The sequence below is a fragment of the Misgurnus anguillicaudatus genome, chromosome 17, assembly GCF_027580225.2.
Source record: "Misgurnus anguillicaudatus chromosome 17, ASM2758022v2, whole genome shotgun sequence".
Taxonomy (NCBI): Eukaryota; Metazoa; Chordata; class Actinopteri; order Cypriniformes; family Cobitidae; genus Misgurnus; species Misgurnus anguillicaudatus.
In genome coordinates this window covers 23,332,523-23,346,093 of record NC_073353.2, presented here as the reverse complement: position 1 = coordinate 23,346,093, position 13,571 = coordinate 23,332,523, and the positions used below count along the sequence as shown (strand labels likewise).

The 13,571-nt window shown below is 39.1% G+C and overlaps 3 protein-coding genes across 3 annotated transcripts; 2 read left to right on the top strand and 1 right to left on the bottom strand.

Moving 5' to 3' along the window:
• The first annotated feature begins 20 nt into the window (after positions 1 to 20).
• tbccd1 (TBCC domain containing 1) lies at positions 21 to 4,444 on the top strand. The gene is made up of 7 exons (XM_055214884.2): positions 21 to 422; positions 809 to 1,140; positions 1,252 to 1,407; positions 1,618 to 1,984; positions 2,149 to 2,335; positions 2,855 to 3,358; positions 3,618 to 4,444. Exons 2-7 carry the CDS (start codon positions 811 to 813, stop codon positions 3,838 to 3,840), a joined length of 1,767 nt encoding a protein of 588 aa, XP_055070859.2. The 5' UTR covers positions 21 to 422; positions 809 to 810; the 3' UTR covers positions 3,841 to 4,444.
• A 1,146-nt stretch (positions 4,445 to 5,590) lies between these two features.
• On the top strand, positions 5,591 to 7,242 carry crygs2 (crystallin, gamma S2). Its single transcript, XM_073855182.1, has 3 exons — positions 5,591 to 5,602; positions 5,811 to 6,070; positions 6,868 to 7,242. Exons 1-3 carry the CDS (start codon positions 5,594 to 5,596, stop codon positions 7,133 to 7,135), a joined length of 537 nt encoding a protein of 178 aa, XP_073711283.1. The 5' UTR covers positions 5,591 to 5,593; the 3' UTR covers positions 7,136 to 7,242.
• Positions 7,243 to 7,308: 66 nt separating this feature from the next.
• Positions 7,309 to 13,515, bottom strand: lcmt2 (leucine carboxyl methyltransferase 2). The gene is made up of 14 exons (XM_055215871.2): positions 13,380 to 13,515; positions 13,033 to 13,157; positions 12,799 to 12,880; positions 12,530 to 12,719; positions 12,246 to 12,402; positions 11,872 to 12,061; positions 11,588 to 11,695; positions 11,409 to 11,496; positions 9,655 to 9,891; positions 8,941 to 9,168; positions 8,753 to 8,850; positions 8,456 to 8,643; positions 8,132 to 8,267; positions 7,309 to 7,486 (listed from the first exon to the last, which is right to left on the bottom strand). The coding sequence occupies exons 1-14, from the start codon at positions 13,500 to 13,502 to the stop codon at positions 7,325 to 7,327; spliced, it is 2,112 nt and encodes a 703-aa protein (XP_055071846.2). The 5' UTR covers positions 13,503 to 13,515; the 3' UTR covers positions 7,309 to 7,324.
• Between the last annotated feature and the right edge of the window lie 56 nt (positions 13,516 to 13,571).

Below are 13,571 nucleotides of genomic sequence, written 5' to 3'. Positions count from 1 at the left end.
TTTTGAAACTTAGCCAGCCACTATTTATTTTACGTCAAACTGTGACGTACGACATGGCAACCGTTTACGAACAGTGGTGCAGTTTTTCGTTGTTTATTTTGTTAGGTATAATATTGCTGCCGAGACGTTACGTGTGCTAACGCAGTCTTAAACTTTCATTTATTATTTGAAAGCTTTTGAGGATTGTTTGGTCACATAGTAATGGTGGACATGGTGATAAAGGAAAAATAATGAAGTTTTGAGCGGCACGGCTGCGCGCGTTCACGAGGCGCCTCAGTTTTGCTTGAGATTCGCATAAGTGGACAGCATCTGAAATTATTTTCAGTTTAAAATTGTATGCTGGAAATGATTTGAAATATAAACCCTTAATCCATGAAGCAAAGGTGGCCATCTGGTGCAGCCTTGGGAATTTCAATAATCTGGTAAGGACAGGGCACGTTTATTTTATAATAACAGTGTTTTTAAAACTGATGTTCATTAACCTGTCTTAAAGTCTGCTGATCAGCCTCTTGATACTGATGTAAGGATGCTGTGGTTGTCATGGAAACACAGATTATTGATCTTCAACCAGTCTAACCCTTTAAACTTGATATTACCTCTTATCATTTGTAGTCTTTATATTCACATATTTTATTCATTCATTTTTATAATATTTAACCCCATGTAAACCTATGTGTAAGTATAAAAATTTAAATGATATATGTGCATATTTTTGCTCTTATTCCATACTTAACATTTAAAAATACAACTTGCTCACATATATATCTAGATTACATACATTACAGCATTTTGTCTTTTTTGTTCCTAGAAATGGAGAAATACACAGCAAGTGTATGGCCACGCCTGGAGCCCTTCCTGATCGGGGTGATTCCCGCAGCACCCCCAAGCAAGTTCAGCATGCACTATCTGCGCAAGATGGCCTGTTATGTTCGATCCCGGGACGGCTGCTTCCCCAGGCTCGGCTGGCACATGTGGCGACACATCGCCTGTGGCAAACTGCAGCTGGCAGAGGAGATCGCCTGGCTTTATTTTGAAACTTTTGATCTGTTAATGCCTCATACTTCAGAGAGGAGATTAGAGTGGGCAGAAGCTCTGTCTCAATGCCAGACTCCTAAAGAACTTGAGAGGCAGCGTGGTAAGGTAAGAACAAAATGGGTGTTGTGTGAACGATAGAGAGATCTGTCTAATATTTAGAGTTTTAATATAAGTATAATATATATTTTTAATAAGGATAATTTTGTCTATTTTTAGTTGTCAGTGGACACGCTGCAGTTCCTGCTCTTCCTGTATCTGCAGCAGCTGAACCGAATCTCTCTACGCACATCACTGATAGGTGAAGAGTGGCCAAGTTCACGATCACCCTCTTCCTCCTCTGAGAGAGAAACCAAAATGAGCTCCCAAAATAAGGTGTGTGCTTAAGACTTCCAAAAAGTTTTAGCTCAAAATCAAGAGCTACCTTAAACATTTTAATGCATTTTAAAATATTAATAATAATATTAAGCTATATAACATCACATTTGTGTCTGTATATGATCCAGGAAATGTCAGGGTTTCTCATGTGTAAGGAAGTCTGGGAGAAATAATTCTTAAAATTATTTTTTTGTCTTGCCCTTCCAGAACTGGGATGACCAGGCTCATCTCGCTTTTATCCAAACACATCTCTCTGAGCTCTTGGAATTACTGTTGGAGCCCGGGCAACTGAGCAGTTCAGGACAGATTCAGCGTGACAGCCAGCTCACTCCAGAAGCCCTGGAGAGCCTCAGTCTGCTGCTGGAAGGATCTGTGAGCTCCAGCCGTAACGTGTATCCCATCCACAAGCTCCTTAGCCGCACACCGCTTCAATCTCCAGCTGGATTCTCCAAACTCAGCCGCACTTATTCTCTGCAGCAGTTTGAGGGCTTTCTGCGTCAAGCACTCTGTCTCAACCCTTTTGGCATATCCTCCTTCCCGCAGTCAGGCAAGAAACTGGCATGGGCCCTTCAAGGTATATTGGCAGTATTAAGAAATAATTATGGATGAATGAAAGTTAGTGGACCTCACAGAAAAAAATATTACTAAAAATGTATAATATAACTGGTTTGGTTGATTTAATTAGGGAATAGCTTATTTTCTAATGTATTTTCTAACTCTACATTTTTCCTTTTGCAGTAGAGGGCATCCTGAAGAAAGCCAAAATATTCAGGAACACCCACCTGGCTCCACTAGGAAGTCGACTGGTGCTCTTGTCACAAGTTTGCAAACAGACCTTGGCCAAGGACTCTGAGAAGCTGAATAATGCCAATGTCAAACTGCACCGTTGCAGTGATGCATTCATCTACCTTCTTTCCCCTCTGAGGTGAGAGGAATCTACTGTATTCATAGAGATCATAAATATATGAGATTTAAAGTAGTTTCTTAGCTGATGTATACAATGGATAGAGATGTACAGCGGGGATAATACGTTTTTGACACATCAGCATTTTTATCGGTAGGGGATTTCTAAGTGGGCTATTGACACACAATTTCCACCAGATGTAGCCATCAAGCCAAATATTGAATTCATACAAAGAAATCAGAACATTTAAGTATACATGTTGAGTCATAATAAATAAAGTGAAATGACATAGGGAATAAATATTGAACACATGAGGAAAACAAGGTGCAAAATGGCATAGAAAGCCAGATCATCACCTGGAAATAACCTTTATTAATTCACTAATCGGTACATACTGTAGTCTTGTAAGCCTGCTTTGGATAATGCTAACTAGCCCTTCTTCCAACAAGTAAAAGAATGCTGGTCATAGTCTGATCTCTATGTAATGATTTATTTTTGTGTTTGTTCATGACTCTAAATGTCTGTGTCCTTATCTTTCAGGTCTGTGACCCTGGATAAATGCAGGAATAGCACAGTGGTGCTGGGCCCGGTGGAGACCAGCGTCCATATTCAGAGCTGTGAGAATGTTCGTGTGGTGTGTGTCGCTGGTCGTCTGAATCTAGGTGCCTCCTTTCAATGCACAATCCACGCTCTAACTCCAACTCGACCCCTCCTTCTTCCTGGGAATATGTCCCTGACTCTGGGTCCCTTCCACACACATTACCCCACCCTGGAGGACCACATGGCTAGCGTGGGTCTAGCAGTGGTTCCCAATTTATGGGACCAGCCACTGCTGTTCGGAGCAGAGGGTTCTGCCCCAGACAAGAGTTGCTTTCGCATCCAGCCCCCCTCTGAGTTTAATCCATTGGTGATACCCTTTCAGATGAAAGGGGACAACTGTGAGATCCCTTGGGCTTTGCCGGCAGATTACCAGAAGGCAGTGGAGAGCAGAGAGCAGACGGTTCAGGAATGGCAGAAGACTGTGAAGGATGCACACTTGAATAAGTGAGTTCAGATTTTGTTCCTCTCAGTGCTGCTGTACTGGTTTTATATATTTTACACATTGACATTATATTAGTGATGCACCGAAATGAAAATGTATGGCGAAACCTGACGTTTGTCAATCAATCTATCTTATGCATCATATTTTTTTATCTATTTAAGAGTCTTAGCTTTTTTTATGTAATTTTGGTTTTTAACCTCTGATTAGCCTGTGCAATGCAAGATTAACTGTATTAATGTGTTTTGTCTGTGCTGTCCTTAGGGATCAGAGACGTCAGTTTCAGGCTTTAGTAGAGCAAAAGTTTCATGAGTGGTTGCTCGAGACGGGACAAAGACAAGAGCTGGATAGTCTTCTTCCTCCTACTCTCACCTCTTCTACCTCGGTGGACCATTGGCCTTCCAGCCACACCTCCAACTCTGCACTTCATCCACTGAAAGATCAATCACCTGAACAGGCAGTGGGACAAACACCTACTGTTTGCTAAGACAATAGCTAAAACATTTGGAGCTTCAGTCATGTGTAGCTACGGTTCCCCTTCTTTTCCAAAAAAATTATAAATTAATGCTGTAAGGGTTCGAAAATGGTCAACATTGTTGTTGTAAGGCATTTGTAGGATTATGACTATTTCTGTAGAAATGTTGTATGAATTGTTTTTATGATCTGGACAGGGACATTGTGTCCCTTCATGCTGTAATTGGCATTTAGCTGGTACTTGCACCTTTAGCCTTACATTAGTACTTTAGGAGAAATCTATGCTGGAGTTGGTAGATTCTGTAATATGTATTATTGCTTTGTGTACGATACTTTACGTCAAAAACTGTATGCTACTTTTTGTTACAAGACACATGACTGTAGAGGTTTATATGCCTTTGGCACCAAATTGTTTTTGTTTAATTAAACCATGTAAGGGAACTGTTATCTCCCACATAAATATACAGGAAACAGAGATGAGATGTGGATGTGCCGGCATGTACTGTAATTATTGACAAACATGTGGACTTATTCCATATGCTCACTGAAGAGTTTGCAGCTATTTTTCCTTAAAATTTTCAGCCAGTATGAATTAAATATATATTTTTGTTGCTGTCTTTTCACAATGCATTATTTTGTAGTTGCACTATTATTATAAATTCACAATATAGATGCCAACAACACGGTCACTCAAAATGCCTCTTGAATGTATTTAACTCACTTAGTGTTAAAATATTTAATTAATAACCAACAGTTTATATACTGATCATTATAGACAGCACTGTAATGGCAACTTGAGGGTGAAATAAGTTCAGGTGTTTAATAAACAAGCCCTTTTTCATACCAATTTTATATTTGTACTTTGAAGCACATGAAAAGGTTATATACACTGTAAGTTTTTTTTTGTTTTGTGATTAAATATAGTTTTTTCCCTTACTTTTAAGATACAGTATAGAATCCATTAGGGCTGCATAACAACTAATCGTTTGCAGAATAAAAGTTTTTGTTTACATCATATGTGTGTGTATTGTGTATAATAATTATCTATATGTATAATACACAAACATGCATGTTTAATTTTAAGGAAAAACGTGTGTATATTAAGTTTTTATATTTATTTATATATAATATAAATATAAAAATGTATATACACATGTACATATTTCTTAAATATATACATGCATGTGTGTGTATTTATATATACACATAATTATTATACACAATACAAACACAAATAAATGATGTAAACAAAAACTTTTATTCTGCAAACGATTATTTAATATCAGTAGACTTGAGGCTTTTATTAAATGGGCACTTTCATATAAGCTTACATTTACCAATACCTCCGGAAGAGCTGAGCCAGGCTAATGGGTGCCATTTAGTATGGCAGAATACAATTCAGTGCATCTGGGCTCTTCATTTGGCACTGCTCTTGGCATAAGGTTCTGGCCAGTGTGCTGTTATGGTTTAGGTTGGTATGGGCGTAGGCTTCAGGGCTGTCGCAGTGAGGGCAGCACACAGGGGGTGAATGAATGCCTGTGCCAGGCTGGTCATTATTCTTTAATCCCTATTTGCTTTTCTGGAAAAACCTGAATAGTGCCAGAATCACTGACTCAATTTTTGGATCTCATTTTCATGACAAAGCGATTATCCGACCACTCCCCTTGTCATTCTGACATTGGGGGCAAAATATTTAAACGGCACCATAAACATTCAGTCTGGATGACAGATAGTCTACCCAGGCAGGCCTAAATATACTATCCAAGATGGGCAGGGTGAGTATTTTTGGAGATTCCTTAGGACAAATACATTCTTTTAGAGAAGAAATTGTGGATACCTTATGACATCAAGAATTATGTGGACTTGAATTATGATATTGACATTTATAACTTAGTTTCTTAATTAATGGTTTAACTGCCATTTTATTAGCAGAGATATTAGTTAGTGATAATGAAGTATGCTGCTCAACACTGTGTCCCTCAGATTGTGTTTTTTGAGGACAAGAATTTTCAGGGTCGTCGCTATGAGTGTGACAGCGACTGCTCAGACTTCCATACCTATCTGAGCCGCTGCAACTCTATTCGTGTGGAGAGTGGCGCCTGGGTGGTTTATGAGCGGCCCAACTACATGGGTAACCAGTATGTGTTGACCAGGGGGGAATATCCCGAATTTCAGCGCTGGATGGGACTCAACGACCATCTCAGTTCCTGCAAGATCATCCGCTCTACAAGTCGACTTCGCTTGTGTTTTTCAGTGTGTACTGGTGAGGCTTAAGCTCAGATTTTAATAATAAAGGATAGTTCAACCAAAAATTCTGGTATAATTTATTCGCCTTAATGTTCAGTTCTTTTTATTTAACCAGGTTAAAATGAAGTATCAAATCCAGAAGCTTAGTATCCAATCAGGAGAGACAGCTACTCTGCTATAATTAATTTTCCCACGAAAGAAAGACATACAGGTTTTGAACATGGCAGTATTTAAATAATGGGGGAACTATCCCTTTAAATAAAGCACAGATTGCAAGTGCAAGGTTTAGGACACTGGTGAAGCAGTTTTACAATGCTTTGTTTCACTAGAATAGGGCTTTTGTAACTGTCTGGTTAACCTAATTAGACTGGAAAGCTTTAGTCTATGGATCAATATCCATACGGCCTACTATATTTCAATTAGTCTTGCTGAAAGGCTTCACTTTTGCACAGTATAAGTATTTTTGTATTATTCAATGGAGTTCCTTTATTATATTAAATATTACACGACATTACAATTTGGAATAATTGTCCGAGGCGATCTTCCCTAACACTGACACAACTTTATAAAAAAGTTTTTTAATATATTATCATGTAGACTGCTCGACAGTAAACAGAATAAAACTGATTTACAGTACAAAACGCATAAAACATGCTGCAGCTGATTGTCTGTACCCCTTTTATTTACTTTAATCCCTACTCTCTAACCCACATACATAAACTTTTCTCCCCCCTTTTCCTAACCAAACCCATAACCCGCCCAACTCATTTGTCCCACTTCCTCTGCAGACAAGTGGAATGCAGTACAAAGTTCAATTGTACGACAAGCCCGACTTCACAGGCCAGGCCATAGAGGCTGTGGATGACTGTCCATCTGTGCCGGAGAGATATCGCCTGAGAGAGGTCCATTCCTGCAAAGTTCTGGATGGCTACTGGATTTTCTACGAGCATCCCAACTACCGCGGCCACCAGTACTTCCTGGAAAAGGGCAATTACCGCAAACCAGTGGAGTGGGGCGCAGTCTGTCCAACCGTGCAGTCCTTCAGACGCTTCACCGAGTGACCTCGGGCTTCTAGCGGTCATATTGCATGACCCGCTGTTGTCCCTGCCCCACAATATTCTGAGGTCCCAGATGAAATAAAGATTTGCTGGCGACTTACTCAGCAGCATATTTGTCTGTAGTTTGATTGTAATTTTTCTCCAGGATAGTTGTTAACAATATTGTGCACACACTTTTATCTAATATACATTTTAGAGGATTGGCCTTAAATCCAGAGTTACAGGGTGGAGATTAAGGTGAGTGCCGAATGAGAAACAGTTTCCACCTCCACCAATGAGCATCAATTCGGCCCCCTCAGAATCCAGCAGCTCGGAGCAGAATGAGTGCAGCATAAGAGGCCAAGGCACAGCTGACTGGAAAATTAAAAACAGAGATATAAATAAGACACAAAAATAAAAATTTTGTCATGTTGGTATGCTTTCTGAAACAAGAGCAACCAATATTTATGATTAATAGAAACAAACGTATGGTTCACACATATCATGAAAATCTGTCTTTTTCCATGTTTACGTGCTATTAGGGTCCCCAGTGCTTTTATCAACCTAGAAAATGTGATAAAGATCAACCCAGTAACTTAGTTTTGGTAGACCATTTTCTGCAAGCATGTGAAAAAAATAGCTCATTGAAATTTGGTTCCCCTTGTGATGTCAGAAGGGGATAATACGCCCCATAATCTGCACTATCCAACCACGACACTGCCATTTAGTGCAAAGATCAGGTCATTTGCATTTAAAAGGACACACCCAAAACGGCAAATTTTTGCTCACATATACAAAGTAGCAATTTTAACATAGTTATAATAAATTATCTATATGATATTTTTTGAGCTAGAACTTCATATAAATACTCTGGTGACACCAAATATTTATTTAACATCTTAAAAAATGTCTTGTGAAATTTCCCATTTAAACCTTCAATGATAAATCACATTTAAGCAAACATATGATTCATTTCGTAGTAAACCAATTCCTGTGAGCGCATGGACTTAATGGACTTACAGTATCCAGCTGTATCTCCACGTAAGCCCCAGTAGTCACATTTATTACAGCAACTCCAGGTACTCCATCAGCTTGAAGCCAAACTCCACCAACCACAACCAAATTGTCATTGATTACATGGGCCGAGTGAGAGTATCTAAAAAAAATTTAATAAAATAGAAGCAAAAACTGTCACACATCTTTTTGATACAATTATTTTAATTTCTCAGAACTAAATTTTACTCTTAACAGCAAAAAAATACACAATCTGAACTTACTGTATATATACACTTGAGTAAAATACTTTTTGAGCTAATACCATATAAATACAAAAAGGAAGTGAACCTGGGCACTGGGGATGGATGTAAAATCATTTTCTCCCAGCAGAAACCTGAAGAAGTGGTTCTTAGGTAGAAAGCATCACCGAGAGGTCTTCCACTTTTACCTAAACCTCCAAATACCACAAGTCCCCCTCCATAGGGACATGCTGAATGTGAATGACGGGCTTCTGGGACGATACCATCAACAGGAATCTGAATGAAACAGGAAACTCTTTGTATGAATGCTTGGAAGTTGCTAGTCGAAACTCTTGTGCACAGCACAAAAACTTTGTTTACAGCATTATATAGTGCAAGACCATACCTCTGTCCAATGCTTGTTCTCCAAACACAGAAAATGTGCATCACCTAGAACCGGATCTTTCTCAGTACGTCCTCCAAACACAAATAGAAAGGTCTTGTCTGGAACAATGAGATCATAAATTAAATTTAGACTTTTTAAATTATTAAAATAAACTAAAATGATTGTGTGCTTAACATTATTAATCTTACCTCCATGACTTATGCAGGTTGATGTGTGGCGCCATCTGGGTTTTGGACCACTGCCGGTACAAACCATGTTTTTAAATGACAGTTGTACTTTGCTTTGAGATGGCTGATCACCAAGGTCAAAGGTCACAGACACAACACTGCCTACTGGATTGAGTGGAGAAGTTCTGCCGCCGAGCAGGACAGCTCCTCCACCAGGTACAGGGGTCAGTGTCTGATAAACACTCACCACTGGGAAGAAATGCCATAACCAACAGTCTCATTACTTACAAGCAAGGTCTGTGATGATACTTATTTATTAAAAGTGTTAGTGGCGCACACTAGTTGGTTCGAAGTTACTGCCACAATTGCCCATAAAAAGTTAAGGACTAGCAACATGTATTTATTTCATGGTTCTAACTCGAAGTTAAATGTTAAATTCCCTGACTTTTACAAACCATAAAATCTAAATTTCCATAACCTATGTCCAGGATGCCATGAGCCTGGATAATGTAGAGTAGTAATATTGAAAAACGATGGTGTTTTCCTCCAAAATTCTATGATATTCCAGAAATTCCATGAACTGTGGGAACCCTGTTATTTACAGGGTACAGGTGTCACTTCATTTAATCATTTGTCACATGCGGAAACCTTAAAATGGCATGCAAATAAATAAGCATCTTTATATATAGTGTGCACTGTATTTACCAAAATTTGAATGACAGCAAAACAACTCACCTCTGTCACCCTGAGGGTACACACTGGCACATTTCCAGCCAGCTTGCTCTTTGATCATGACCCTGGCTGCTGTGTCTCTTCCTGCTCTTCCACTGCCTCCAGTAAGAAGGATTAGCCCAGATCCCAGCACAGCAGAGGCCATACCTACAGCCTCCACACATGCAGAGCCACTCACAGGCTTCACGGACAGAGGAGGATTCCTGAGCCACTGAGGAGTCATGCGAGGGATAGACGGCACTAGAATAAATAAGACATTAAATACAATGTAAACAATGCAATAAAGCCAACTACAGTATATCAATTTTAGCTGTATAGCAAAACGATGGCCTTTAAGGACAAATTATACTTATAAGTCATAGGCTACACGTAAGAAACAGATAACTTAAAAAGGGATCACAATACATATATTTTGTAATTGTGGCCCGTTACTTTTTTGTCAGAATCTATATGCAAACATTTTATATTAACATATAACAAGGTAATGGACTGCATTAAGATCCAAGCATTGGTCAAATTTAGCAAAATATCAGGTGTACCTACACTGTAAAAATTTCTCACTCCTCACTACTCAAGAAAGTTGAAATTAATTGTCAATCGCTTTAAATCTAAACTTAAGACTTTTCTCTTTAACAAAGCATTCACATAATTAGTCTAGTCTAGTCTACTTATCTCGCAATAGTTAACATGTACGGAACAAAGCATTTACATAACTCGTCTGGGTAATTTACTAATGCCGCAATAGCTAGCCTGTCTGGAACCAAGCATTTATTAAAACACAACACTGTGTGACACTTTCTTTACATGCGAACGGCCCCTATGCTAATTTGTTTCTCTTTCCTGGTCTCGTTCTCGAACCCAAGGACATTGAGACAAACAGACCCAGTTCTGGCCACCAGCCAATGCCTGACCAACGACCACCGGCAGAACTCGTTTGATCTCCTCATCCGTTTACATATTTATATAGTTGATATATATATCTCCCAAGGGGTTTTCCCTCCTAGGACTTTTTTCCCTCCTGGCTAAAAAAGTCCATAGGTTTTTCTCCTAGGGGTTTTTTTTCAACCCCGGGGAGTCAGCCGACATTGGCTTCACTTAGCACTCTCTTCTCTACGTTACATTATTAATATGCTCGCTTGTAAAGTTTATTCATAGCCACTGTATTTTGCTACTTATACTGTCTGTCGCATTTTCTGTGTTTTCCCCGGCTTCTATTAAAGTAAAGCTGCTTTGAAACAATTACCAATTGTGAAAAGCGCTATATAAATAAAATTGAATTGAAATTGAATTGTCAATTCAAGTTGATTAAACCTAAAAAGTGTACTGAGGGGCATGACAAAAAAATTGACACTGATCTTTTAGTTAATAAATGGTAGGTTGTACAACCCAAGATTCTAGATTAAAGTTGCTCACAGTTATTTTTATCATATTTAACTCAACCATGAGTTACAAAACAACCCCAAATTGGGGTCTTTTCAATCTAATATTTTTAGTGTATAACACTGTTGTAACTGCATTTATTGGCTGGTGTAATGTTTTTATACCTTTAACATGATGTAACCAAATAATGGCACCATTCACTTATTAAAGGGGCAATCCTCCTAATAAACCAATAGTTTAGTATCTTTCTTAATTGTCCATGGCTTACTGCATTTAGATATCAAACCAGCAACCTCATGTTTACCAGCTATGAGCCTTAACCGCTATACTACACCCCCCAATCCTACACATGACAGAAATATCTCACTGGTACTTACCTTTTGGTAGCATCAGAAGGGCTTGACTGGTCGTAGAGCCTTTTGAGGCTGTAAGGATGAAGTAATGAGAACATTTCTGGTGCCATTCCTGATATCAGAAATAACAGCAGGCCTGAGATCAAGCATTACAGGTTAGAGACCATAAATAATCTTTTTGGACGATGAGTCAGTTTCCTTACTTCAAACTCATCAAAAGGTTCCAGTCCCTCGACTCTCTGTTTCTCATCCTCACGAAGAAGATCAAAGTAAAACTCATTCATGTCCAGACAGACACATTTCTCCCAACCCTGTGACAGTCAGGTTAAGATAAGTTATTGAAACTAGACATTCCAGTTATTAAAGCTAAAAGAGCAATAATGTGCCACAACTCTTTTCTGTGTAATGTGCATATTTTAGTTATGGTGGCTTGATACAGGCAACAAATTATTATTGTACTAATGCTGGTTAGGGTTGTCACTCATACCTGCTGTATGAATCTTTGAGTCTGAGCATTGCTGTCTGGATACTGTTTAAGTGCGTGTATTGTTGAGTTAAGCTTCAGGAAGTGGTTTTGCATGACCAGGCCAAAAGGGTCATCTGGGTGGATCTGCTCGTACATCACAAACAAAGATTGTGGGAGGAGCTTGGCAGCCCAGCCGATCACAGCATCTGACCTGAATTGAAACAGCGAAAACTGTTTAAAGATAACACATTACAATGTGTCTTGTATGACACGTGTGTCATGTTGGGAGGTGGAGGTGTCTGGAAAAGGCACCAAAACACTAACTGCTCCTCTACAGCTCCTTCACCTCACTCTTGAAGAAGACACATGCAAAATATTTGTGTGTTAGTCCTTACCACTGGGTTTCCATGTAGGTTAGCACCACCTCTGAAAGAACAAGTGTGGGAACATCCCACTGCAGACCAGCTTTGTTCAGAGTCGCCTCCACTTCCTGCTCTTTCCTGACATCCACACCCAGAAGATTGTAATGACCACTTCTGATGAACACACCATCTACATATAGGCAAGCAACAGAGTCATATTTGGATAACTGCTTCAATAAACAGTAATAATATTTGGGTTTGACAAAATATAGGCACGTTGTCCATTGATGATATGAGTGATACAGTAAATGTCCTACTAGTCTGTTGAGTTGAGACAGACTCCCAATCTGGCAACGCATCCATCAGGCAAGCATTGCTACTGATCAAGGCAGCCTTGCGTTGGGCAACTTCTGGAAAGTCAACCTCAAAAACTGTGACGCTATTAAGAGCTCCTTCCACATATAGCCGGAAAAACAGGGAGTCAAACCCTGCCCCTAGAGACAGAATCTGAGGTTAAAAGAAGAGATTATCAGGATTCATCCACAATCCAAAAAACACACACATTGACAAAAATGTGTTATCCTACCTGCCTCCTCAAGCAGGATTCTGTGGCATAAAAAAACTGCTTCACACAGTGATCGACTGCTTTCATGCGTACATAATAACCTCTGTTGAAAAAGCAGCATGCATATAGCAGAAAGGTAACAATCTGTTTTTAGAGATCATCACTATAAAAGTAAATGCTATCTCTATAACTCAGGTTAATCCCACAAAATTGCAATGAAAACATTAACAAATCTGATTGGTTGTAAACTTTTACCTGTTGATCAGTGGAGCTCTTCTTGACACCTTGCACACAAAATGCTTCAGAAACTGATCATTGAAGTAACCCTGTGCAGCTGCTGACACTTTACTGACCACACTGCTGTCATTGGTCCCCTGTACCTGACAGACACAGACCCATTCCGTTTAATACAGGTTTTAATCTCTGGACCTCTTATATTTGCAAAACCATTCTGTGTATTTATTCTATTCCATTAAAAGCATAAACAAGACATTAAAAAAAAGCTAGTATAACATGTGTTTTCACAGGTAGCGGTGGAATTTAAATGTAAGGTTTACAGATCTACTATCCACAAAAACGCTTCTGTTTAGACTATGACTTACGGCCACATCTTTTCCCTGCTCTTTTTTGCTGTTGATCGGCATCACTCTTAACACACGTGGATTTGTGGAAGCCGAAAACAAGCATAAAAGCGGAAGTGGTTCGATTATACCGATGCACATCATTGTATGACAAAAGTCTTACCATTATAACTGCACATTAAAATATTGAATATAATAAATATTACATTAAAC

What these genes read in the sequence shown, in the direction of transcription:
- crygs2 (XM_073855182.1), top strand. An exon ending in TCTACAAGTCGACTTCGCTT is followed by an intron (nt 6,071 to 6,867) that starts GTGTTTTTCAGT and finishes TCTGCAGACAAG; the next exon opens with TGGAATGCAGTACAAAGTTC.
- lcmt2 (XM_055215871.2), bottom strand. Translation starts at nt 13,502, where the DNA reads ATGATGTGCATCGGTATAATCGAACCACTTCCGCTTTTATGCTTGTTT. An exon ending in AGAGCTCCACTGATCAACAG is followed by an intron (nt 12,881 to 13,032) that starts GTAAAAGTTTAC and finishes CTTTTTCAACAG; the next exon opens with AGGTTATTATGTACGCATGA. An exon ending in AACCTGCATAAGTCATGGAG is followed by an intron (nt 8,851 to 8,940) that starts GTAAGATTAATA and finishes TCATTGTTCCAG; the next exon opens with ACAAGACCTTTCTATTTGTG.
- tbccd1 (XM_055214884.2), top strand. Translation starts at nt 811, where the DNA reads ATGGAGAAATACACAGCAAGTGTATGGCCACGCCTGGAGCCCTTCCTG. An exon ending in TTGAGAGGCAGCGTGGTAAG is followed by an intron (nt 1,141 to 1,251) that starts GTAAGAACAAAA and finishes GTCTATTTTTAG; the next exon opens with TTGTCAGTGGACACGCTGCA. An exon ending in AAGGATGCACACTTGAATAA is followed by an intron (nt 3,359 to 3,617) that starts GTGAGTTCAGAT and finishes TGCTGTCCTTAG; the next exon opens with GGATCAGAGACGTCAGTTTC.